Raw genomic sequence first — 27,108 nt, 5'->3', positions numbered from 1 at the left:
TGCTGATGACACCCTGGGGACCCTCCCAGCCCCTCAGACCCCCCAAGTGGTGACAATCTGAGCCCCCCTCCCGTGCCCCAGGGCCCCCCCTTTGACAAGCCCTCCCCCCTCAACCGCTGGGGGGAGGGACATTAGGGGGTGCCCCCCCTTGTACCCAATAAAGTGCCACGCACAAAGGGTGTGAGTGTGACCGCTCGGGACCCCCACAACGGGGAGTGCCCCCACACTGTGACCCCCACATAACCCCCCTGTGACTCTTGGGTGGGACCCTCAAACCCCACCACGACCCCTATGACCCCTGGTATGGGACACCCATATGGGACACCTAACCCTTCGTAGGGGAGCCCCGAGCCCCCTGGCCCCACAGCCTTTATAATGGGACCTTCGGTACCCCTCACACCCCTGGGATGGGACCCCCACGATCCCCACCACCCTTGGGACAAGGACCCCCAACCGCCCTTGATCCCCAAGTCCCTGTGATGGTAACCCTTGAGACCCCATAGGGTCCCCGAGACCCCCCAATTGACCCCTGGGATATGCCCCCCAAGCCCCTGTGGGGGGGTGTGTCCCCCTGTGGGACCCCCAAAACCCCTCCGCAGCCTTCTAGCCGCGGTTCTCCTCCGCGCCGCCAGGGGGCGCTCTCCCCCCCCCGGGCTCCGATCTGTCCCGCCCCCTCCTGCCCTGCGCTGTCCAAGATGGCGGCGCCCCGCTGCCGCACGGTGCTGGTGCGGGGCCTGCCCGCGGCCGCCACCGACGCGGAGCTGCAGCAGCTCTTCGGGAGCATCGGGCCCCTGCGGCGCGGCTTCGTCGTCACAGAGAAGGGTCCGGGGGGGCCGGGACCGGGGGCTGGGGGAGCTGGGAGTGAGGTTTGGGGTCTGGGAGACCCGGAACCGGGATCGGGGGTGCTGAGAGGGGCCAAGACTGGAGTCTGGGGGGCTTAAAGTGACTGAGACCGCGGTTTTGGTGTGCCAGGACTGGGGTTTTAGGATCAGGAGGGGGCTGGGACCAGAGTCTGGGGGACTGGGGGGGGCTGGGAGTGGGGTTTGGAGGGGATGAAGGAGACCAGGGACAGGGAGGAGGGCTGGGACTCGGCTATGGGTATGGGCTGAGGGGCTTCAAGGGGGCTGGAGAAGGGGATGCGGCCGAGCTCTGGGACCAGGGTTTTGGGGGGCCGAGTGGCCTGGGGCTGGGGTCTGGTGGGTGCTGAGCAGGGCTTGGACCAAAGAGGGACCCAGAGACAGCATTTGGGGTGCTTTGACCAGGGGCTGGGGGGGGCAGGACCAGGGTTGGGGGGCTACAGAGGTCTGGGACCAGGGTTTAGGGATGCTGATGTGTTTTGAGACCTGTTTACTGGGGGGTCACAGAGGACACTGTGTGGCAGGAATTTGGGGGGGACAGGATTTGGGGGTCGTGGGGACCCCCAGAGCCATTGTCTAGGACTGTTGAATGGGGGGGGGGTCACATTTGTGACCCCCAGTTTGGGGATGCCAGGAAGGGGCTTCAGGAGGGGCAGTATTTGGGGTGTCAGCGCTTGGCTCCCCCTTTCTCCCCCCGTTGTCCCCCCCAGGCACCCAGAGGTGCCGTGGCTTTGGCTACGTCACCTTCTCCCTGGACGAGGATGCCCAAAGAGCCCTTGAGGAGCCCCCGCCATGGGGCAGCCATCGCCTGACCGTGACCCCCGCCCGGCGCCGGGGGCAGAAACCCCCCCGGGGGGGGGCAGTGCAGGAGGCAGGAGGTGAGAGGGGGTCCCCGGTCCTATCCTGCACCCCCAGAGGGGAGCTGAGCATTCTCAATGCCCATTGCCCCCCACAGGGAACCGCCAGCAGGTGAAGCAGCCCCGGCCGGCATCCAGGAAAGCGCGTTTGATCGTCCGCAACCTCAGCTTCAAGGTTTGGGGGGGTCCTGAGAGAGCCTGGCCGGGGGGGGTGGGTTTGGGGACCACCAGTTCACCCCCTGCCCCCCACCCCCAGTGCTCGGAGGAGGAGCTGAGGGATCTCTTCTCGCCCTATGGCTCTGTGCTGGAGGTGAACATCCCCAAGAAGGCAGGTAAATCCCATCCCCCCTGCCTCATAGGGGTGGGTTTTGGGGTGATGCCCCCCCCCCTCCAAAGGGCAGGTTGGATGTGAGGGGGTGCTGGGGGGACTTGGAGCAGCATGGAGGGGGTTCGGAGCAGCATTCCAGGCTCTCGGCAGATGGGAAGATGCGAGGATTCGCCTTCGTGCAGCTCAGGAACGTGCTGGAAGCAACCAAAGCGCTTCGGGGGATGAACATGAAGGAGATTAAAGGTTTGGGGGAGCAGAGGAGGAGGCTTTGGGGGGTCTCTCAGAAGTGGGGGGTACTCATGGGGTCCGCCATGTTCCTTTGCCTCCCCAGGGCGGCCGGTGGCTGTGGATTGGGCTGTGGCCAAGGACAAGTACCAGGCAACAGAGGGGACCCAGGGTGAGGGTCCTGCACCCCGTAACCCCCCTGAGCACCTCAAACCCCACCCTGCGCACCCCAACACCCCCCCCCCCCAGGCCTGACCGGGGACCCTCCCCCGAGTGGTTTTGGGGGTGTTTGAACAACATTGGTGGCCTTTGTGGGGGGCACTGGGGGTTACTTGGGGTGATGGTCACTGCTGGTACCTGGTGGTGTGCAGGGGGCAAGGAGGAACCTGGTGGGGGTGGAGAGAAGAAGGAGGAGGAAGAGCAGAATGAGGAGGAAAAGGAGGAGGAGCAAAAAGAAGAGGAAGATGGAGAAGAAGAGGAGGTAGAAGGTGATGATGGAGGCAGCGAGGATCACAGTGAGCAGGAGAATGAGGATGAGGAAGAGGATGAAGATGAGGAGGATGAAGGTGTGTTCTGCTCTGGTGGATGAGGGTGGCAGTGGCTGGGTTAGAGGAGGGTGGGGGAGCTCCCCTTGGATTGAGGGGGCTCTTCTGGGGGTCCAGGGGTGGTTCCTCTGGGATTTGGGTGCTGCCATCGGGCTTGGGGGGGGGGTGGTTCCTGGCGGTCAGGGGGAGTTTCCCTTAGGGGGCTGCCAGTGGGTTTGGGGGTTTCCCCAGTAGATCATGGGGCGGTCCCTTGGGGGGATCCCAAGGGGTTTGGAGAGGACTCCCCTGGGATTTGGGTGCTGCCATGGGGGTTTGGGGGGTGGGATGTATCCTGGGTGTCTGGTGGGGTTCCCTTGGACTTGGGGGGGGGGGGGGGGGGGGCAGTCCTCTTGTATTGGGGGGCCTGTCCTGGAGATCTGGGGGGCGTTTCCCTGGGATTTTAGAGGTTCCCTGGTGATTGAGGGGACTCCACTGGGATTAGGGTGGGAAATCCCGTCGGGATCTGGGGGAGGTTTCCCCTTGGATTGGAGGGGGCTCCCAGTAGATCTAGGAGGTCTCATCTGACGAGTTGCCCCTGGGATTTGCGGGGTGCTACCCAGGGGTCTGGGGGTGTTTCCATGGGACTGGGGGTTCCCCTGTAAGTATGGGGGGGGGGTCTCCCCATTGGATTGGGGATTTCTCCATGGGATTTAGGGGGGTTCATTTTGGGGTCCAGGGGGGTGTCTGTGAGGTTCTGGGGCTCTTCCCACACTGGGGAGGTTTAGTAGTGCCCCCCCACCCCCCCTCCCCCCCCATCCATCTCCAGCTGTGAAGACACCCAAAAAGCGCTGTGGCCGAGGGGGTGCCCCCCCGTCTGATGTGGGTGAGGGCAGGACTGTGTTCATCAGGTGAGCGCTGCAATGCAGGGGGGGAGCACACTTTGGGGTCCTCCCTGCCACTGGGGGGGGGGTCACTGTGGATGTGGGGGGCCCATGTCCCCCCTTGACAGCCACTCCTGTCCCCCGTCCCATTCCCCACCCCCCCAGGAACCTGTCTTTTGACACGGAGGAGGAGGCACTGGGCACACTGCTGCAGCGCTTTGGGGAGCTCAAGTACGTGCGGGTGGTGCTGCACCCCGACACCGAGCACTCCAAAGGTAAGGGGGGGGGCACTGGAGGGGGGGAACCCCCTTTGTTTCCCCCCAGTAACGCCCTTTCTGCCCCCAGGTTGTGCCTTCGCCCAGTTCCAGACACAAGAAGCTGCCCAGAAGTGCCTTGAGGCGGCTCAGGGCGATGGGGAGGTGAGAGGGGGGACAGGGACCCCCCCGGGGGATGAGAGACCCCCATAGTTGACAAAGGGACCCCCTTGGAGTGACGAGGGACCCCCTGGGTGACGATGGGTTCCTTCCTGGTGGCAAAAGCAGCGCCCCAAGGCAGTAAAAAGACCCCATGAGGTAACAAGGAACTTGCATAGATGATGAGGCCCCCCGCCAGGGTGACAAGGGACCTCTTCAGGGCAATAAGGACCCCCCTTGGGGTGACAAGGACCCCCATACGTGATGAAAGCTCCCCCAGGATAATAAGGGATTCCCTCAGGGCAACAAGGGACTGCCCCATTTAACAGAAAGACAACCCCCCAGAGCAACAAGAGCCCCCCCCCCCCCCCCCCCAGTGCAGTAAAGGGCCACCCCAATGTGACAAGGGACCACCCTAGGGCAATAAGCAACCTAGAGTGACAGAGACTCCCAGTAGGGTGACAAAGGACCCCTCCCCAGGATGGCAAGGAACCCCCATAGGTGACCAAGGGACCCCCCAGGAGTGACATCGAGGGTTGGAGCATCACCATCCCACCCCTGTAGGTTCAGGGGTTACCTTTGGGGCCCTCTCCATTCTGGGGGTCATCCCCCCATTGTGGGGTTCCCAATGGGTTCCCACCGGTACAGGGTGGGGGCCTGCGCCTGGACGGGCGCCTGCTCCGCATGGACCAGGCCGTGACCCGCGAGGAGGCGCGGAAGCTGCGGGGCTGCAAGGAGCCAAAGCCAGCGGGGACCCGGAACCTCTACCTGGCACGGGAGGGCTGTGAGTGGGGACCCCCAAGCACCCCCTTACCCCTGTGACCCCCACTTTGTGCCCCCCCCCCCGAACCACCTTTTTGCACCCTAACCCTCTCTGTGACCCCAAATCCTGTTATTTTTCACCTAAATCCCTGGGCTTTACATCCCCAAACCCCCTTTTGTTGCCTCCCCCATATCCCCCCCCCCCCAACTGCTCTTTTGCCTCCCAAATGCCCCTTTTTGTTCCCCTGAGCCCCCTTTTCCCCCTTCAGAATACCCGGGGTTTGCCCCTCCCACAACCTTCTTTTGGTCCCCCTAAACCCCCTTTTGCCCCCTCTCCCTTTTTTCCCCCAAACCCCTCCTATTTGGCCCCTTGAACCCCCTTTTTTGCTCCCCCAAAACTTTTTTTACCTCCTAAAACCCCATTTTTGACCCATTCAAACCCCATTTTTGGCACCCCCCAATCCCTTTTTCTACTCCCGAACCCACTTTTTGCCCCCCCAAAATCCCCTTTTGTGCCTCTCCAACCACCATTTCTCCTCCCAAACCTCCTTTTTTACCTCCCCAGTCCCCCTTTTTGCCTCCCCCAAACCCAAACTCCTTTTATCCCCACCCCCCATCTCCCTTTTTAACCCCCCAAACCCTTTTATTCCCCCTGCCCCGCAGTGATCCGGGCCGGGACGAAAGCAGCTGAGGGGGTGAGCGATGCTGACATGGCCAAGCGAGCTCGGGTGAGTGTGATCCCTGCAGCACTGTGTGTGTGTCCCATTCCCCTGCCCCCCGTTTTGGGGTACCACGGGCCCCCATGACCCCCCCCCGACCCCCTCAGTTTGAGGAGCTGAAGGCGCAGAAGCTGCGGGACCCCAACATCTTTGTGTCACGCACCCGGCTCTGCATCCACAACCTGCCCAAGGCCATCGACAGCACCCACCTGCGCCAGGTCCTGCGCCGCCTCCTGGGGGGGGGGGGCAAGGGCCCCTGCATCAAGGAGGTGGGGACCTTCCCCCCCCCAGGGATCCCTCCATGTGCTCCTGTGTGCTGGGGCCTCACTGGGAGAGCGGTTGGGGGCGGGGGCAGAATCAGTGGGTGTCCCCCCTGTGTTCTCTCTGGGGTGGGTTTGCAGGTGCATGGGATGTGGGTATCTCTCAAGTATCCCCCCTGTACCCTCTGGGGAGGTTTTGGGGGTGCAGGGGATGTGGGTGTCCCCCTCTTTGTGTCTCCCCCCAGTATTCTTCTACGGTCTGTGTCTCCCATGGGAGCAGGTTTGCTGGCAGAGGCAGTGTTCATCCCCCATGTGTCCTTTGTGGGGTGGGTTTTGGGGTGCAGGGGAGGTGGGTGTTCCCCCTGTGTGCCTCCTCTGTCCCCTGCCATGTGCTCCTGTGCTCTCTGTCCCCACTGGGGTGGGTTTTAGGGGTGCAGAGGGGCTTGGTGTGTCTCCCCATGTCCCCCTATGTCTTCTCTGAGGTGGGTTTTTGGGGGTACAGAGGCTCTGGGTGTCATCCCCCCCCAGTGTCCCCTCTCGGCGGGTTTGGGGGTGATAGGTGCAGAGGTAGTGGATGTCCTTCCCCCCTCATCCATGTCCCCCCAGTGTCCCCTGTGCTCTGTGTCCCCCCAAGGGTGGGTTTCGGGGTGCAGCAGCTCTGGCTGTCCCCCCATGTGTCCGCATCTCCCCCCTGTCCCCCCCGCCCTGCAGTGCCGGGTGATGCGGGAGCAGCGGGGCCAGGGGCAGTCGCTGGGGTTCGCCTTTGTGGGCTTTGGGACGCATGAGGAGGCGCTGGGGGCCCTGCGCAGCATCAACAACAACCCCCGGCTCTTCGGGGCACACAAGGTGGGGGCACTGCCGGGGGTGCCGCTGAAGCCCCCCGGGGCATCCACAGCCCCCCCAGACCCTGCCCTTTACCTAAGGGGGCTTAAGAGGTCCTGTCTGTCACCACCCCCTTGCAGACCTATAGCCCACCTCAGTACCCCAATATCCCCCTTGCACCCCAATAACCACCCAGAGCACCCCTATAACCCCCCTCACCCCTATATCACCCTCAGCATCCCTATAAGCCCCCTGTAACCTTAATCCTTCTCCACAGCACCTCTGTAACCCTCTAGCACCTTTATTGCCCCCCTTTGCCCCTATAACCCCCTGCACCACTATAACATCCCACCGCCCCTATATCTTTCCCAGCACCCTTTTACCACTCACAGCACCCCTATATCAACCCTCCACACCCCTGTAATCTCATCCAGATCCTTACACCCACCATTTAGCCCCCTTCTTCCTGCACCCCTGTGCCCTCCCAAGTACCCCCCACCAGCAGGGCTCCTCCATACCCTTCCACTCTGCCCTATAGGGCCCCTAGGGGGTCTCCCCATGCCCTCTGGGGGAGTTGCCCCCCATCCCCCCAAGCCCTAGGTGGGTGCCCTGCATTTGTGTGTCCCCCATTCGTGTTCATCACCCCATTCATATCCTGTCCCATTGATAATTCCCCCATTCATCACCCCCATTTACCCCCCCATTCATTCCTTCCCATTCATTCCCCCCTTCACCCCTCTTTTCACCCCCCTTCACCCCCATTCCTGCCCCACAGCGCCCCATCGTGGAGTTCTCCCTCGAGGACCGGCGGAAGCTGAAGCTGAAGGAGCAGCGAACCCAGCGCAGCCTCGTGGGTGCCCCCCACCCTTTTGGGTCACCCCCTTCATCCCCCCATCTCCATTGCTCACCCTTTGTCCCCCCCAGCTCAAGCTGAAGCAGATGCAAGCGGCGGCAGCAGCAACCCCCGAACCGGCTGCACCCCAGAAGAAGCCCCACGGGAAGAGGGGGGCCCCTGAATTGGGGCAGGACCCCCAGGGCCCCCCCTCGGCCTCCCGGGAGCCCCCCCAGCCCTGGTCCGGGTTCCGCACGGATCCGCACGCGGGGAGGGTGACGCTTCCAGATGGGTCCACGAGGAGGAAGGTGCTGGCGCTGCCCTCACACCGTGGGCCCAAGATCAGGTATGGGGGGGCCCTTCTTCCTTCCCCCCTTCCTCTTCCTTTCCCGCTTCATCTGCTTTCCCCTTCCTTATCTTCCTCCTCCTCTTCTTTTTCTTCCTCCTCTTTGTCACCTTCTTCCCTCCTTCTTCCTGCCCCCATTGAGGGATCCCCATCTTCCCCCTCCCCTCCTGCGCCCAAATCCCCTCTGGGTGCTGGTTGGCAGCACCCATGGGGGTATATTGGCACCCAGGAGGGTACTGAGCACCCACGGGTGCCCCTTTGCTCCCTGCCCCCAGGAAACGGGACAAGGGAAAGGTGAAGCCCGCCCCCAAGCAGAAGCAGCCTAAGGCCAAAGCCCAGAGGAGGAAAGAGAATCACAAGGTTCCCCCCCCCAAGGTAAGGACTCCCCAACCCCTCCATGTGCTTTTGGGGTATCATGTCCCCCTAACTGTGGGTGCAGGGGGGGGTCTCCTCACCCCCTTCCCCTGGCCCTGCAGCCCCAATGGGACTGGATGGGTGGGGGCATGGATTTGGGGATCCCCATCCTTCTGTGGGGATTGGGGGCAAGTTGGGGACCCCCATCCTTTACCCCCTTGGATGGGTGAGGGGCAGGTGTTTGGGGACCCCTGTGCTCCCTATACCCATGGTGGCTCTGAGGGGGGTGATTTGGGGACCCCCCTACCTCGGGTATATGGGGGCATGACTTGGGGGGGGGGGGTTGGAGACCCCCACCCTTCCCCCCACCTCATGTGGCATTTGGGGCTCCCCCTTTCTTGGGTGGTTGGATTGGGGGGTGTGGGCTTGGTAGCCCCCATGTCGGGTGGGAGTGGATTTGGGGTGATGGGGGGGTTTAGAGCCCGCATCTCACCCCCACACCTCAGGCTCGCAGGGAGGGCCCTAGGGGAGCCGAGGCCCGGTTCAATGCCCTGGTGGAGCGGTACAAGAGGAAGATCCTGGGCAGTGACCCACACACAGTCAAGAGGAGCAAGTGGTTCGAGAGCTGAGACCCCCCCAGCACCCAGACCCCCCCATGGGTGCTGCTCCCCCCACCCCTCCCGCTGTGTAAAAGTATTGAAGTATATTTTAATATAAAGCTTTTGGAGGATAAAAGGTGCCCTCAGGTCCCTGTGTCCTCTCGTGTGCCCCTCCCACCATGTGTCCCCTTATGTGCCCTCCCCATCACCTTTCATGTGTCCTTGTGTCCCCTCTTGTCCTTCCATGTCCTTGTATCCCCCCACATCCCCCTGTGCCCCTTCCTGTCCCTGTGTCCCCCAGTGTCCCAGTGTTGGTGGCTGCTGAACCCCCCGGGTCTGAGTCAGCTCAAATGTGACCCCGTGTGACCTCGTGTGACCCCGTGTCCTGGTGAACCCCAGGTTCAGACCCTGCTTTGGAGTCCCTGCACCAGGAGGGGGTTGGGGTTACCGGAGCAGCTGCTACCGTGGTTGTTGTCACCATTGTCACCATCCACATCGGCATTCAATCAGAAGAATGAATAATTCTGTGATAATTCAATATAACAATAGTAACAATAGTAAAATGATGATAAAATAAGAATTGGATAATAATTCAAGAGTGGCAATACTAATAATAACAGTAATAATAATGTGATAATGAAAATATTGGGCATTCAGTTATAACAACGATAAAATAAGGATTTAATACAAATACAATAATGATGCCCTGGTAATAAAATAATGATAAATAATTCAATGATAAAAATAACATTAATAAATTACAAAATGAAATAATCCACTAATAACGATAATTAAACATGAATTCCATGATAATAAATTAAGACTTTTATAGTTAATGCTAACAGTATTTTAATTAATAAAACTTCAATACTAATCATTAATTGTACCTAAATCAGAATATAATAAGAAGAATTTGGTCATAGTTTGATACAATAATAGCAATAAAATGGGAAAATATTAACAGTAAAATAATGAATTAATAAATAGTGATAGAGTAACAAAAAATGATGAAATGACAATAAACACTAAAATAACGATATGGTCATAAAATGACAGGAAAATAAATATTAATAAATTACTAAGAAAATAATAAAATAGTAATAACAGTAAAAGGACAAGAACATAAGGAAATAGCATAAAATAACAGTCAAATAATGAAATATTAATAAAATAGTAATAAAATAAGAGCAATCACAGCAGTGTGTCCCGTACCCCCCCGTGTCCCATTAACAGCCTGGGTCCCCCCTATGTGTCCCCCGTGTCCCCCATGTCTGCCCATGTCCTCCTCGTTAAAAGCCCGGGTCCCCCGTGTCCTTCCATGTCTACCCCCCCCATTAACACCCCATGTCCCTCCATGTCCCTCCCATTAACACCCCATGTCCCCCTATGTCCCATCTCTCCCCATTAACATCCTGGCTCCCCCCCATTGTCCCCATGTGTTCCCCGTTTCTGCCCCCCATTAACACCCTGGACCCCCCCCCTCCATCTTGTGCATGTCACCACCCCCTGCCCCCCCCCACATGTTCCTCCCCCCGTTAACACGCGCGTTCCCCCCTTGCCCCCCCGCTAACATCCCATCTCCCCCCCCTCCAGTCCCTGCTCCAGCGCATCGAGGCAGCGGCGCAGCCGGGCCAGGGTCACCCCTGCCGCCGTGTGGGGCGCCTCGGCCACGGCGGGGGGGGCGGGGGGCGGCGCGGGGGGGGGCGGTGGCGGGGGGGGGCAGCGCAGGAGCGCGCCCATGGCCCCCAGCAGGTGCCGCAGCGTCTCCAGGTCCGTGGCCACCTGCGCCAGCGGCGCCGCCCCCCCGGCGCCCCCTCCCGGCAGCGCCCCCAGCAGGCGCTGGAAGAGCTGCAGGCGCTGCCCCATCGCCCCCAGCCCCGGAGGGGGGGGCGGCCCCTCCAGCACCGCCCCCAGCCCGCGGATCTGCACCCCCAGCGGGAACAGCTGTGGGGGGACACAGGGGGGTCAGCACCCACAGACACACACACACACCCCCCCCAGCTATGGGGGTCCCTCACCATCCACGTCACTGAGCCCACCCCGTCAGCTTCTTCAGCCTTGGGGACCTCACATCTGGGCATGGGGATCCCCCCTCCCAGCATCTACCCCTTGGGAACATCCCTATCCAGGGCATAGACACACCCCCCCCGCCAAGCCATGGGGAGCCCCCCGGGAATACCCCTCCTCCCAAACGAACTGTCCCTTGGAACCCCCCAAATCTGGGCCCAGAGACCCCACCACCACACACAGCCATGGGGGACCCCTCCTGGAGACCCCGAGTTTGGGCACAGAACCCTCAGCAATGGGATCCCCTATTCAGCATCCCCCCCCAGGGGACCTCCAATCCCTGCCTCAAAGCACCCCCTAAACCCTACAGCCATGGGGACCTTTCTCCCGGGACCCCCAGTTAGGGCACAGGGACCCCCTATCCAGCATCCCACCCATGAGGGTCCCCAATCTGTGCCTCAGAGATCCCCCCCAGCCATGCTGTGCCCCCCCCCCCCGAGACTCCCAATTTAGGCACAGACCCCCCCCTTCCTCCTTCTATATCCCCCCCTCTGCCCCCCCCCATCTCCCCTCGTCCATTCTGGGTGCCCCCCATGGGCTACCCTGAGGCTCCCCCCTCCCCTTTCCTGACCCGGGGCCGTCTTGGGGACACCCCCTCACCTGCAGGCGCTGGAGGCGGGTGCTGAGGGTGCGGATCAGGTTCTTCGCATCCACCCGCACCCTGTCCAGCCCCACGGGGCGCCCCGCTCCCGCGGGCAGCCCCAGGCACAGCAGCGCCCAGAGCGGCGCGGCCGGGCCCCACATGGCACCGGCACTGGGACACGAGGGGGGACCCAAAACCTGCCCGAGGAGCCTCGGGGGGGGGGGGATGAGATCGGGGAGTGAGCCCCTGGTCGGGGCATGGGGTCAGGCACATGGGGAACACATGGGGATGGGGGAGGACAAAGGGGGACAAGGGGGGGATAGGGAGTGAGGGGAGAGATGGAGACAAGGAGGGGATACGGGAGTGGGGGAGATACGGGAGGTGTCCCCCCCATGGCCTCTGGGGTCCCGTGTCCCCCCACTCTGCACCCCACAGCGCTGGGGAGTCCCTTGGGGTGGTGGCCCTGGGGAGTTGTGAGGGGCAAAGTGGGGGTGTCCTGGGGTGGTAGGGATGTCCCATGGTGGGGGTGTCCCGGAAGAAGGGTGATCCCAGGGGCAGATGTCCCAGGACAAAGGAACTGCCACAGGAGGGCGTCCCATGGGAGTAGTACCCAGGGACAAAAGGGGGTCCTTGGGGAGGAGGAGGGTTCCACAGTGGGGGTGTCCCTGGGGTGGGGAGGTCCCGGGACAAGGGGTGTCCCATGAGGGGGTGTCCAAGGAGAATGGGGGTCCCATGAGGGGGGTATCCCGGGACAAGGGGGGTCCTTGGGGAAGTGGTATCCCACAGTGGGGGTGTCCTGGGGTGGGGAGGTCCCGGGACAAGGAGTGTCCCATGGGGGATGTCCCAGGAGAATGGGGGTCCCAGGACAAGGGTTATCCCGGGACAAGGGGTGTCCCTAGGTGGGGGTGGGAGGGATCCTCCCCTTACCTGGCTCGCCCTGAGGGTCCCGTCCAGTCCCGTCGGCGGCTCCATCCCTGCGGCCCCCCCTTTATAGCGGAGCGGGGCCGTTGCACAACGGCGCTTCCCGGCCCCGCCCGCCCCGGCCCGACAGCGGCCGTGTCCGTGTGTCCGTCCCTGTGTCCGTGTGTCCACGCGTGTGCCCGGGGGTCCGTCCATGTCCGTCCATGTGTCCGACGGGGGATGCAGCAAGCCGGGGGATCCCGGGACACAGCGATAACGGGGGGGGGGGGGGCCGGGGTCATATGGAGGATCGGGGTGGGGGTGTGGGGTGTGTGTGTGTGTAATTCCCGGGCATGTACGGGAGGGGATCAATCCCGGGACACAATGACCACGGGGGTGCCGGAACACAGCGACAATGGGATGGCCCCGGGGATGAACCGAACATGGTGGGGGGGTCCCGGAGACACATGGAACACGAGGGGACGGGGGACGGGATGCACCGTGGGAGTTGTCCCGGGGCACAGTGAGCACGGGCGGGCGGGGGGACACGGAGCACCGGGCAGGGTGCCGGGGATGCACGGAACACGATGGAGATCCCGTGGATGCACCGAGAGCGGGGGTCCCGGGACACAGCAATACGGGTGGGGGGGGGTCCTGGGGACATGCAGAGCATCAGAGAGGAGTCCCCCAGGGACGAACCGAACATGGGATGGGGAGGCCCGGAGATGCACCGCGTGTGGGGAACGGGTCCAAGTGAATATGGGGGCGTCCTCGGGATACCCCGAGCACCGCGGGGAATGTTGCGGGGGTCACATGGAGCACTGCGGGGGGGGGGGGGGGCGGGACACAATGAGCACGGGGGAGCCCGGGGATACCCCGAGCACGTGGGGGGGGGGGGTATCCCCAGGTGACCCCTGGGGCACTTCCCACCCCCGACACGTCCCCGCCCCACCGCGTGCCCCACAGCGCGCGGACGCGTCCTGCGTGTCTACGTGCCCGGGTGGAACCGCCCCCCCCGTGTGCGTGTGCGCGGTGACACATCCCCGCCTGCAGCGCCGTGCACACTCACACGCGCCGCGAGCTCACACGCACCCTGGTGCTCCCATGGGACACCCCCCACCCCCCCCCCCCGGGTCCGTCCCTCCTTGGCCCCGTCCTGCCCCACAGCACCCAGCGGGGGGGGCAGGGCACACACGGGTGTGAGCACACGTCGGGCAGCGCTTGCGGCCGGGCACACGCGGGTCTGGGCACACTCGCGCACTCACACATCTGGGCACGCTCGTATCTGGGCAGACGCACGTCTGGGACAGGCGGGTCTGCGCCCATGCACATCTGGACACACACGCATCTGGGCACGGAGATCTGGCACATGTACACCTGGGCAGGTGGGGTGGGACGGAGATAGGGATGGGGATGGGAATGGGGATGGGATGGCAACGGGGACAGGAATGGGGATAGGGTGGGGGTGGGAATCGGGATTGGGATGGGGATGGGGACCAAAATGGGAAGGGGATGGGACAGAGACAGGGATGGGGATAGGACTGGGACCAGGATGGGCTGGGTACAGGATGGGGACAGGGGCAGGGATGGGGATGGGAATAGGGCTGGGGATAGAGATGAGACAGGGATGTGGACAAGGACGAGGACAGTGACAAGGACTAGGATGGGCTGGGGACAGAGTCGGTCCTAGCTGTCACCAAGAGCCCCATCAGACCGTCTGCACCCCATGAGGGCACACTCCCCCCACCCCCCAGCTCCCCATACCCCTGTCCCCATCCCCGGGGACCACTCCGGCCACGGACCCCCTCAACAGGGAAGTCCCCAGGGGCCGGGATTCGGGATCCAGCGCCAGGATTCATCCCGGGGCAGGCGGGAGCTGGCAGCCCCCATCCCGTGGGATTCTCCCTGTGTCTCCCCCGCTTCCCGCTGTTATTTTTGGTGCGGAGCCACCCGGCTAATTCCTGGATATTACGGGCTGGCTGGAGCCGCTGGGATTGCCAGCAGCCCGGGGGGGGGAGCCCAGCATTCCCAAGGGATCCTGCGGCCAGCCTGGACTAGCACCCACATTCCTGCGGTTGGGATTCACCCCGCTTGACACCGGCATCACCACAGGGTCCCCATGGGGACACGGGGACGACATGGGGACATGGGGGAACATGGGGATATAGGGACAGGGGGGGACATGGGGATACAGGATATGGGGATGTGGGATATGGGGACATGGGGGAACATGGGGATATGGGGACCATGGGGATATGGGGACATGAGAATATGGGGGTATGGGAATATGGGACATCGGGATATGAGAGGACATGGGGGGGGCGTGGGGATATGGGGACACAGGGATATGGGACATGGGGCATGGAGCCCACCCCGGAGGGGCTTCAAACCCAGATCAAGGGGGCTCATGGGTGTCCCCAGAGGTGTCTGTAACCCGGGGGGGTGCTGGGTGCTGTCTGATGTCCCCAGACCCGGGTGGGGGGGACAGGATATGACACAGCCGGGGCCATGCGAGGACAGAGATGGGGTAGCCCAAGGGACAATGGGGTTCACTGCAACACCCCAGCGATGAGCGTCTGCCTGCGAGTGCCCTCAGGCTGCCGGGGGGGAGGTCGGGGTGCCCGGGGCGGGGGGTGACAAGGGCAGTCACCACCACCGGTGCGGTGCCGGGCAAACACAGCTGCAGTCCTGCCAGGAACCGCGGGTCAGTGCCCCAGGGCTCGTGTCACCATGGCCTGACACCCCCGACACCATCACCATGCCCCCCGTCCCTGCCCCTGCCCTCCCAACACCGTCACTCGTGTCCCCAGTCCTGTCCTTGATTCCTGTTCCCCCCTAGCATCGATCTTGTCCCCGGTTCCTGTCCCTGACACATCCCTCCCACTCCCGTCCCCAAGCCCTGTCCACCCGCCATTGCTCCAACTTTTGCCCCCAGTCCCTGTCCCCCTCCAGCCACCATCACTCGTGTCCCCCAACCCTGTCCCCAGTCCCTGTCCCCCCGCAGCCATCACCCCTCTCCTGCACCCAGACCCTGTCCCCCTCACAGCCAGCTCCTGTCCCCAAGCCCTGTCCCCCATCCAGCACCACTCGTGGCCCCCAACCCTGAACCCTCCCCAGCCATCACCACGCTTGTCCCCAGGCCCTGGCCCCTGCCAGCCACCATCACTCATGTCCCCAAGCCCTGTCTCCAGTCCCTGTCTTGTTACCCAGCAACACCCATGTCCCCAAGCCCTGTTCTTTATTGGCGTCCCCACCTAGCCAGCATTCTTCTCGTCCCTAAGCCCTGTCTCCCCTCCATCCATCATCCCTCATGTCCCCAGTCCCTGCTCCCAGTCCCTATCCCCCTCAGCCACCATTGCTGCCACTCCTGTCCCCAGTCCCCATTCCCCTGCAGCCACCATCACCCTTCTCATGTCCCCAGTCCCTGTCCCCGCAAGCCACCATCACTCCTGTCCCCAAGCCCTGTTCCCACCTGGCAGCATCACCCCCATGTCCCCAGTCCCCACCAGCCCCTCCACTCCCCTCACCCCATTCCCTGGGTGCCACCAGGGGGGACAGGGCTGCAGTAATGTCCTCAATGTCCCCATGTCCCCCCTGGCTGCCCCAGGCTGAGTGACAGCTGGGCTTTGCTGTGGGGCACACATGTGTATATGTATGTAGATGTATGTGCATGTGTGTGTGCAAGCTCCACATGAAACCCTAACAAGAGTGTTGCTATTGGTGCTGGTAACTGGGCACCCAAACTGGGAGTGCTGGGATCCAGCATGTGATATGGGTTTAGAGACATGGGCGGGGGACAGGGACATCGGTCACAGTGACATCTACCATGGAGTCACTATCGGTCACAGGAGATGGTGCTGGGGACAGGTGTGATGGTGCGAAGGGACACACGGCCATGGGGTGCTGCTGGAGACGAGGGGACAAGGGAATAAGGGGACAATGGGACAAGGGGACGAGGGAAGGAGGGGATATATGGATATGGGGCCAAGAGGATGAGAGAAGGGGACAAACGGATAAGGGTATGTGGAGGACATGGGGATAAGGAACATGGGGATGAAGGGACATGGGGACAAGGGGATGTGGGGCCAAGGGTCCTGGTGGCACTTTGAGCAGTGCCACAGCCGTTTGTGCTTCTCCCTGTGCACATGGGGTGTCCCTGGCCCGTACTGGTGTGTGCATGGTGGGGGTGCAACACAGGGGTTGTGCACACCCATGCGCACACTGTGGGGCTGCACATCCTTGTGCACCCTTGTGCACGCTTTGGGGCTGTGCATCCTTGTGCACACCCTGTGCCCGTGCACCCCTGTGCCCCCTCCAGGGCTGTGCACCCCCATGCACAAGAGCCCCGGTTGGTGCCCATCCCCTGCCCATGCTGACACGTGGCTGCCCCACCTTGTCCCATGCCCATGAGCTGCCGATGTGCAACCCCCCCCGCTGTGTGCCCCCCAAGCGCCACCCGAGGGTCCCAGCGGCCTCGTGACCGCCCTGTGCGCAGTGTCCCCTCTGTCCCCAGGGGGTTTGGGTCCCCCCGGCGAGCGGGTCCCCCGCGGATGCTTTTTGGGGTAAGGGCTTCCTGAGTGCCGCGGAGGGGACAGCAAGCCCAGACCGCAAAAAGACCCGAGAGGGACAGTGGGACACGGACACGCACGGACACACACGGACACGCACGGACACGCATGTGAACGCACACGTGTGTGTGCCCGTGGAGAAGGGCGCCTGCCCAGTGCGGCTTTGAAGCAGCCAGACCAGGGCTAGTGGCCTGGAATCCCAACGGGTGCAGGAAAGGAAGAGCAGGATCCAAATGGTGCAGGGAAGCATCAAATCCTGTTGGTTGCAGGCAGGGAAGTGCAGGATCCAGTCACAGGGAAGTGCAGGATTTGGTCGATGCAGGCAGGGAAGCACTGAATCCCTTCGGATGCAGGCAGGGGTGCACAGGATCCCGTCAGATGCAGGCACGGAAGAGCAGAATCCCATCAGATGTGGTCAGGGAAGTGTAGTGTCATGTTGGATTGCAGGCAGGGAAGCACAGGATCCTGTTTCATGTGGGCAAGAAGGCTTAGGATCACATCTGCTGCGGACAGGGAAGCACAGGATCCCACTGACTGCAGGCAGGGAAAATGATGATCCCGTTGGATGAAGGCTGGGAAGTGCAGGTTCCCATCACCTGCAGGCAGGGAAGAGTGGGATCACATCAGATGAAGGCGGGGAAGTGCAGGCTCCCATCACCTGCAGGCAGGGAAGAGCGGGATCACATCAGATGCAGGCAGGGAAGTGCAGGCTCCCATTGACTGCAGGCAGGGTAGCACAGGATCCCAATGAATGCAGGTGGGGAAATGCAGATTCATATCAGATGCAGGTGGGGAAATGCAGATTCATATCAGATGCAGGTGGGGAAGCACAAGATCCCATCAGAGGCAGGCAGAAATGAGCAGGATCCCATCAGCTGCAGGCAGGGATTGCAGGATCCCAGTGGATCCAGGCAGGGAAGCACAGGTCAGTCCCTCCAGGCTCAGTTTCAGACATCTGAGGCCCTCGGGGTGTCAGTGTCCGGGTGTCCCATGGGGAGCATCTGGTGCTGACAGGGCAGGGATGCAGATCCCGGGGGCAGCTGAATAAGCAGCTTCTGGAGGCTGGAGTCCTCACCTTGTGTCCATGGCCACCTCCGTGCCGCGGCCACGTCTCCATCCTGCAGTTCCATCTTCATCCCATCATCACCTCCGCCCCACAGTCACCTCCATCCCATGGTTAACTCCGTCCCATGCTCATATGGTGCGCTGTGCCCATGTCTCCATCCCACACCCCCATCTCCATCCCATGGTCACCTCCATCTGCCCCACGGCCACATTGCCATCCCACAGGGTGACAGTGCAGATGGCACCTTACAGCACCTGTCCCCATGCCCCCATGGGTGGCAGCACCGGGGACCCCATCACCTCAAAACCTCCCCAGCCGGTTTGGGGGGATGGAGGGGGCATCACGGGGGTGGGTCTGAGACCTCCCTACGTCACCACGAGGCTCACAGACAGGTTTTGGGGTCCAAAACCCCAAACCCATGCCCCGCCCCCCAAGCCCACTGTGGTGCTGAATAGAACCTGGTGCAGGGACCCCCCCGGGACAGAGGGGACAGGGAGGGGGGATACTAATGGGGTGCAGGGGGGACACAAGAGGGACCCCATGCAAGGTGGAAAGGGGAGTGTGGTGTGGGGTGCTCAGGGGGGATCTGGGGTGTTGTGGGGCAGGTATGGGAGGTCCCGGGGGGGGGGGGGACACACGACTCGGGGGTGACAGTCGGGGTCTCGGGGTGCCAGGGTCATGCAGAGGGGGTGGACCGGGGTCCCGGGGTGCTGGGGTGGGGGCTGTGTCTGGGGTACTGGAGTCCTGGAGGGGTCCGGGGTCCTGGAAGATGGAGAGGGTGTCGTGGGGTCCCCGATGCTGGGAGGGGGGGTCTGGAGGCACCTGGGTGCTGGGGGTGGTTTGCGGGTCCGAGTCACCCTAGAGTGCTGCGGGGGGCGGTGGGGGTGTGGGCACCGAGGTTCCCGAGGTGCTGCGGGGGGGACTCCCTGGGTGCTATGGGGCGGAGGTGCCCCAGGGTGCGCGGGCTCCCTGGGGTGCCATGGGCAGATATTGGAGTGTCCCCCCCATGCCCAGTGCTCGGGCCCCGCGGGATGGGGGGGCCTGGTCACGGGGGGGTTGGGGATCGGGGGGATCCCGATGTGTGCCCCCCTCTCCTCCAAGGTCCTACCTGCGGCTGCCGCTGCGATGGAGGGGGGCGGCCACGGAGCGGGGGGGCCCCGGCGCGCGGCGGTTGACCTGCATTGACGTCACTGCGTCATCAGGGTTCCCCTGGAAACACGCGAGAGCTAAAAATAGACCGGGGGGGGGGGGGGGGAGAGAGGCTGGGAGGAGCATGGGGGGGGGAAGCGGCTGTTCCACCCCTGCCCCCCCTTCGGTGTCTGCGGCTCTTCTGGGGACAAAGGGACAAATATGGGGACGAGACCACCCCACCCCCATGGGGACAACCCCCCACAGGGGATGACAGGGGGGGCACGGACATGGGTGTGAGAACGGACATAGTGGAGGGGCAACGACACCGGGGGGGGGCACCCACCCAGGGGACACGGGGACGTGGGGGCACCCCCAATGTCCGTGTCCCCCCCGCTGAACACTTGCGTACCCCGGGGGGGGGGGGGGGGGGGGGCGGAAGTGTGATGCCCCGGGGACAGCGGGGCAGGGGGACACAGGGACCCGGGGAAGGCGCTGCGCCGGCAGAGCCACGCCCCTACTTGGACAGGCCGCGCCCCCTACTATGGCCACGCCCCCCCCCCGCGCACTCGGGGCAGAGGGAAGGACCCGGGGGTCTCGAACACGGACACACACACACGTGTACACACGTGGTGCACACTGCACACACACACACATGCACACGTGTACACACGTGGTGCACACTGCACACACACACACATGCACACGTGTACACACCTGGTGCACACTGCACACACACACACATGCACACGTGTACACACCTGGTGCACACTGCACACACACACACATGCACACTGCACACACACACACATGCACACGTGCACACCTGGTGCACACACACACACACACACACATACACACAAACGTACACACCTGGTGCACACTGCACACACACACACACATACACACACATGTACACACGTGGTGCACACTGCACACACACACACACACGTGTACACACGTGGTGCACACTGTACACACACACACGTGTACACACCTGGTGCACACTGCACACACACACACATGCACACGTGTACACACGTGGTGCACATTGCACACACACACAGACACATACACACGTGTACACACGTGGTGCACACTGCACACACACACACACATACACACACACGTACACACGTGGTGCACACTGCACACACACACACACATACACACACACGTACACACGTGGTGCACACATACACACCCACACACATACACACACATGTACACACGTGGTGCACACTGCACACACACACACACACGTGTACACACGTGGTGCACGTGTGCACACACACCCTCACACGTGTGCACACACACACACGTGCACACACACACATTGCACACACACATACACACACACATACACACACATGCACACCCTCACACGTGTGCACACACACGCACACCCTCACACGTGTGCACACACACACACATGCACACACACACGTGGTGCACACACACACACACAGTACACACACACACGTGTACACACCTGGTGCACACTGCACACACACACACATGCACACGTGTACACACGTGGTGCACACTGTACACACACACGTGTACACACGTGGTGCACATTGCACACACACACAGACACATACACACGTGTACACACGTGGTGCACACTGCACACACACACAGACACATACACACGTGTACACACGTGGTGCACACTGCACACACACACACACATACACACACACGTACACACGTGGTGCACACATACACACCCACACACATACACACACATGTACACACGTGGTGCACACACACACACACACACACACGTGTACACACACACACTGTACACACACACACACACACACACACACGTGTACACACACACACGTGCACACACACACACACACACACACACACGTGTACACACACACACTGTACACACACACACGTGTACACACCTGGTGAACATTGCACACACAGACACATACACACGTGTACACACGTGGTGCACACTGCACACACACACAGACACATACACACGTGTACACACGTGGTGCACACTGCACACACACACACACGTGTACACACGTGGTGCACATTGCACACACACACACACACGTGTACACACGTGGTGCACACTGCACCTCCCCCCCACACATACACACACGTGTACACACGTGGTGCACGCTGCACACACACACACACACACACACACGTGGTGCACACACACACCACACACGCATACACACACACACACGTGTACACACACACACGGTGCACACACACTGCACACACACACACGTGTACACACATGGTGCACACTGCACACACACACGTGTACACACGTGGTGCACACTGCACGCGCACACACGTGTACACACGTGGTGCACATTGCACACACACACACGTGTACACACGTGGTGCACACTGCACCCCCCCCCACACATACACACACGTGTACACACGTGGTGCACGCTGCACACACACACACACACACACACACACACACGTGGTGCACACACACGTACACACCCACACGTGTACACACACACCCGTGCACACACACCCGTCCACACACACACCCGTACACACACCCTCTCCTACACACCCGTCGTACACACACACGTGTACACACACACACGTGCACACACACACACGTGTACACACACACACTGCACGCACACACACGTGTACACACACACATGCACACACACACACGTGTACACACGTGGTGCACACTGCACCCCCCCCCCCACATACACACACGTGTACACACGTGGTGCACGCTGCACACACACACACACACACACACACGTACACACGTGGTGCACACATACACACCCACACGCATACACACATACACACACGTGTACACACGTGGTGCACACTGCACACACACACACGTGTACACACATGGTGCACACTGCACACACACACGTGTACACACGTGGTGCACACTGCACGCACACACAGACACATACACATGTGTACACACGTGGTGCACACTGCACACACACACACACGTGTACACTGGGATGGAGCTGTACCGGGATGGAGCTGTACTGGGATAGAGCTGTACTGGGATGGAGCTGCACTGGGATGGAGCTGTACCGGGATGGAGCTGTACTGGGATGGAGCTGTACCGGGATGTGTTGTACCGGTACCGGCAGGTGTCGCCGTTTCCCTCTCGTGTCAGTCGCTCTGCGCACCGCCCAGCACCGCCCGGTTCCGCCCAGTCCCGCCCACCACAGCCACAAGGCGGCCGCTTGTCCTCCGCCAGTTCACACTGGTGCCCAGTGGGATGTGCATGGGGATCACTTGGGTCCCCTGACTGCGGACACTGGTGCCATTTGGGACACTGGGGACATTGGATCCCCTGCCATAGAGTTCTCTGGTATCCCCTATCTAGTGACAGTGGCGACACGGCAGGACCCAAGGGACGGTCTCACGCCCCTCGGCAGTGCCACAGTGGGGTCTCAACACCCTCTGTTTGGGACACACCCCCCCCCCCCCGTGTGTTCCTGTCCGTGTGTCTCCCCGCACACCCTCACGGTGTCACCGGCGGTGTCACCCGTGGTGTCCCTGTGGTGGCCGTGTCCCCTCTCGTGCCCTCGGCACTGATGGGAACGGTTCATCCCAGCTCCAATGATGGACCAAGGTCAAATGCCGGAGAGGAACAGACACAGCCAAGACCCCCAGGGGTGATCAAAGACCCCAAGAGCCCCCCCAGATAAAGACAGGGACCATCAGGAGCCCCCCATTGAGGCCTCCAGGGACCCTCAAAGACCAACACCCAGTGATGGACATGGAGCTGTTGGGGTAGGAGCAGCCACCCATGTCCCAGAACTCATCCCCTCCATCCCTTCCTTTAATCCCAGTGCTTGCTGGAGCTAATCATTGGCCCCAGCACCAGTGCTCCCAGCTCTTATGAGATCAATCTCAATTAGTGAAGAGCTATAATTAACACCCAGGACCAAAGATGGCCAGAGGGGATAGGGACCTACCCCCATGGTGACCATCGATCACCAGCAATGGGGACACTGGGGATGGTGGCACCACCGTACTGGTGCCCATGGGTGACACTGACCAGTGGCCCCCTGAGTGGCACTGATGGTGGCCCCACAGGGACTGGGACCAGCAGCACTGAGGTGACCAGCATGGGCTTGGGTTGGGGGGGGGTGAGGACACCTCAGGGTGCAGGGAGCACCCCCTTTTCCTCAACCCTGGGTCAGGGTGATGGCTGGGTGACGGTTGGGTGCAGGGCTGGGGTCCAGGATGGGCACCAGGGTTGAGGTCCATGATGGGTACTTGGGGCTCAGATTCAGTTCCATGGTTGGGGCCTGGGGTTGAAATCCAGGTCTAGAGGCCACATTTGGGACCCAGGGTTGAAGTTCAAGGTCAGGAGCCACATTTAGGACCCAGGGTTGGGACCAGAGGTCCAAGGTTGAGGTTTAACAACCCCATTTGGGACCCATTTTGAAAGTCCCCAGCTGACCCTCAGGTCTGGGGTCCAGCTTTGGGTCCCAGGTTCAAGCTCCATGGGTGGGACCTGGGGCTCCAGGAAGGCCTTGGACCAGACCCTGCACCATCTCCTCCCTCTTCCCTGACCCCCCTCCCCACAGCAGGACATGGTTGGGACCCTGGGACTGCCCCACTATGGAGGACCCCCCTTCCCAGTGGTCACAGCTTGGAGATAGAATGAACTTGGGGGACAACAGAACGGAGAAGACGCTTGACTACGTTTATTGGGCCTCTGAAGCTTTAAATACAGGCCTGGGGGGGCAGGACAGAGGGGTCACGTTCAGCTGTTGTGGGGCCCAAGGTGGGGGGGGCTGCAGACAACCCCAATCCCGACATTCCCAGGGCATGGAGCTGTGGTCACCACCTTGGCTGCCCTGGCCTCCGGGGCAATGGGACGGGACAAGGGGATGGATGGATGGATGGATGGATGGATGGATGGATGGATGGATGGATGGATGGATGGATGATGGAGGGGTGATGGAGCGGTGGGTGAATGGAAGGGGGACATTGGTATGGGGTTGCTGGGGGGCTGCAGCCCCCCTGGAGCATCCCTCAGCGGCTGTAGCCGAACTCATCTGCGTCGTCTGCGCGGAAATCTCCGTAGCGCCAGAGGTTGAGCTGCAAGAGAGTGGATGGGATGGGACCATGGCCAGAGGAACCCCTGGAGACGGGTGTGTCACATCCAGCATCACTGCAGAGATGGGGTCTGCATCCAGCATCTCCTTGGAGATGGGGTACCACATCCAGGATCTGCCTGGAGATGGGGCAGCTGCAGCCAGCATCTCTCTAAGGTTGTGGGTACCACATCCAGAGGAGCCCGGAGAAGGGGGCTACACCCCATTGCATCCCTGGAGATGGGGGTATCACATCCAGCATCTCCTCGGAAATGGGGTACCACATACAGGATCTCCTTTGAGATGTGGGTACCACATCCAGGATCACCCCAGAGATGGGGGGCTGCATTCAGCATCTCCCTGGAAATGGGAGTACCACAGCCAGCACCTCCCTGGAGATGGGGGTACCACATCCAGGATCTGCCAGAGATATGGGTATCACATCAAGTATCATATCAAAGAAAGATGGTAGCACCACATCCAGAATCTTCCGGAGATGTGGGTAACACAATTAATGATCACCCCAGGAGCATTGGTATGACATCCAACATCTCCCCTTGAGTTGGGTGGCACCACCTCAGCACCCCAGTACAAGGTCCCCCTCCCACCCCCTAACTCACCCGGGCGCTTTTGGCCGTCTCCTGTGCGTTCAGGTACTCAGTGATCTGTGGGGACACAGGACCAGGGGGTGAACCCACATCCTCTCCTTGGCAGGTTTGGTGCCCCCCCCCAAGCTTTCTGACCACCCATGGCTGTGGTGGGGACCCTCCTCGAGCCCTCCATCACCTACCACTTTCTGGAACTGCTTCTCCTTGCGCACCTCGACCATGACCAGCCCCTCCTTGACTAGCCCCAGCCCCACGTCACTCTTGGAGTCAGCAAACTGGAGGGTGACGTGGGGACAGCCGGGCCCCAGGTGCTCCACGTTGAGCAGGCACTGGGTGTTCTGGATGTCCCTGACCACGCTGTCCACCGCGTCCGCCCGGGCGTCATCCTGTGGGGCATCGGGCATCAGGCCCTGAGGTGCCACCTGGGACCTGGAGCCCATCAGCACCACCCAGACCCCCCCAAACTCACATCCTGGGGCACCTGGATGAAGGCGAACTTGTACTCGGTGGCTTGTGCTGGGAGCACGCGGGTGCTGAAGGCGGGGGGAAGCGCGGCCAAGCGGGTGGCGGGCAGTGTCTCCTTCTGCGGGGCGACAAGAGAGAATGGGGCATCCATGGGTGCTGGGGCACAGCAATGGGCGCCCCGGTGTTGGGAGACTACTTGAGGGTGATGGGTACCCGGTGATGGGATCCGCAGTGTTGGGGTTGGAAGAGCAGCCAAGGGTGATGGGCATCAAGGGGTGGGATTGGGAGGGCACCCAAGGGTGCTGGGCACTTCATGATGGGCTCCCAGACATGGTTTTGGTAGGGCACCCAAGGTGCTGGGCTCCCCATGCTGGTATCCCCAGTGCCAGGGTTAGGATGCCACCCAAAGGTGCTGGCCATCTCCTGGTGCGCATTCAGGGGTGTGGTTGGGAGGGCACCCAAGGGTTCTGGGTACTCTGGTTCCAGTGCTGAGAAAACACCCAAGGATGCTAGACACCCTCTAATGGGATCCCAATGCCAGGGTTGGGAGGGCACCTGAGGGTGCTGGACATCAGTGATGGGATCCCCATTGCTGGGGTTAGACGAGCATCCAGGGTGCTGGGTACCCTGATGCCAGGGTTAGGAGGTCACCCAAGGGTGCTGGACACCTTCAGCCAGGCTGAGGGTCACAGCCAGCCCCCCTCCAACACATCTGGGGCTGGCATGCCCCAGTTGTCACTCCAGGGTGCCTCCCACCCACAGCCCCCATCACACCAAGCACTTACGTTGCCATAGTCAATGTAGAAGATGTGGACCTTGGCGGCAGACTCCACCTTCTCCACCCGGGCCCGGTACCTGGATGGGATGGGGATGGTGTCACCCCACAACCACCCCTTGGCGTGGGGCAATCACATCCCACACTGGGACTGGGGGGACCAGGACCTCTCCTCACCATTCTCCATCCACAAACTTGGCGATGCAGAAGTCACCCCGACGAGGGGCGTAGGAGCCCTCCACTGGCGGGTGGCTGCCCACCTCTGTGCGCATATTCTCCATCAGCTTCTCCAGTTGGGCACCTGTGGGTTGGGGACCTCATCCAGCACCTGCTCTGGCCACCCCTAGGGCTGGGGGGCCCAGGGGTGAGCCCCTCACCAACTGATGTCAAGTGGGGTTCAGGTTGAGGGTCTGGGGCCACCTTTGGGCCCTGGGGGTAGGGTTCAAGATTGGGACCCAGGGCCGAGAGGTGGAAGCCTCGGTGCAAGGGCTGAGGTTTAAGGTCAGGGGCACGTTTGGGCACTGCAGGGGGTGATGGGGACCCAGGGCCGTGCCCGTACCCGTCTCCACGTCCTGCACATAGAAGTGGAGGTCGTCCGTGATCTCTGTCACGAACACGGGTTTGTAGTTGGCCGTGCGCTCCTTCTCCTCCAGCACCGGCACCACCTCCTCCACTGGCGCCTCCTCGTAGTGGGACCACACCTGGCAATGGGGACACACACAGTGGTTGGGGACACCATGGGCACGGTTGATGCCACTGGCAAGCGGATGATGGATGTGGTGGCATCCAGGATCCTGTGTGCCAATGGTGGGGACAACACCTGGCATGGGGACATCACTTGGGGTAAGGATGTCTCATGGGGTAGGGGATATCTCTTGGGGTAAAGACATTCCTTGGGGTGAGGACAACTCCTGGGGGGAACATCCCTTAGGGTTGGGACATCTCTTGGTATGGGGACATCCCTTGGGGTGAGGACAACTCTTAGACATGGGGTGAGGACATCTCTTGGGGTAGGGACATCCCTTGGCACGGGGACATTCCTTGGGGTGAGCACAACCCTTGGGGTGGGA

General features: G+C 61.7%; 2 protein-coding genes across 2 annotated transcripts in view; one reads left to right on the top strand and one right to left on the bottom strand.

The window, feature by feature from the left end:
• Nucleotides 1-671: 671 nt before the first annotated feature.
• RBM28 (RNA binding motif protein 28) lies at nt 672-8,845 on the top strand. The gene is made up of 18 exons (XM_062613654.1): nt 672-822; nt 1,568-1,735; nt 1,813-1,889; nt 1,971-2,046; nt 2,193-2,285; nt 2,374-2,439; nt 2,639-2,833; nt 3,618-3,699; nt 3,838-3,947; nt 4,018-4,091; nt 4,734-4,869; nt 5,511-5,575; nt 5,674-5,835; nt 6,538-6,672; nt 7,424-7,498; nt 7,573-7,826; nt 8,102-8,201; nt 8,687-8,845. Exons 1-18 carry the CDS (start codon nt 696-698, stop codon nt 8,807-8,809), a joined length of 2,118 nt encoding a protein of 705 aa, XP_062469638.1. The 5' UTR covers nt 672-695; the 3' UTR covers nt 8,810-8,845.
• A 14,937-nt stretch (nt 8,846-23,782) lies between these two features.
• Nucleotides 23,783-27,108, bottom strand: part of SND1 (staphylococcal nuclease and tudor domain containing 1) — a 99,613-nt gene continuing 96,287 nt past the window's right edge. Inside the window, exons 18-24 of the mRNA XM_062613647.1 lie at nt 26,598-26,739; nt 26,216-26,339; nt 26,049-26,118; nt 25,268-25,381; nt 24,981-25,184; nt 24,811-24,855; nt 23,783-24,194 (exon numbers count right to left, since the gene is read on the bottom strand). Coding sequence (XP_062469631.1) covers nt 24,129-24,194; nt 24,811-24,855; nt 24,981-25,184; nt 25,268-25,381; nt 26,049-26,118; nt 26,216-26,339; nt 26,598-26,739 — 765 coding nt within the window. The 3' untranslated portion in view covers nt 23,783-24,128. The remainder of the gene's footprint in view (nt 24,195-24,810; nt 24,856-24,980; nt 25,185-25,267; nt 25,382-26,048; nt 26,119-26,215; nt 26,340-26,597; nt 26,740-27,108) is intronic.

The sequence above is a fragment of the Pezoporus occidentalis genome, unplaced genomic scaffold (assembly GCF_034315485.1).
Source record: "Pezoporus occidentalis ecotype Australia unplaced genomic scaffold, CSIRO_AGI_Poc_V1 ctg17, whole genome shotgun sequence".
Taxonomy (NCBI): Eukaryota; Metazoa; Chordata; class Aves; order Psittaciformes; family Psittacidae; genus Pezoporus; species Pezoporus occidentalis.
The sequence above is the reverse complement of the archived record's forward strand: the minus strand, read 5'-3'. Positions and strand labels throughout refer to the sequence as shown.

What these genes read in the sequence shown, in the direction of transcription:
- RBM28 (XM_062613654.1), top strand. Translation starts at nt 696, where the DNA reads ATGGCGGCGCCCCGCTGCCGCACGGTGCTGGTGCGGGGCCTGCCCGCG. An exon ending in GGCAGTGCAGGAGGCAGGAG is followed by an intron (nt 1,736 to 1,812) that starts GTGAGAGGGGGT and finishes TGCCCCCCACAG; the next exon opens with GGAACCGCCAGCAGGTGAAG. An exon ending in CACCGTGGGCCCAAGATCAG is followed by an intron (nt 7,827 to 8,101) that starts GTATGGGGGGGC and finishes CCCTGCCCCCAG; the next exon opens with GAAACGGGACAAGGGAAAGG.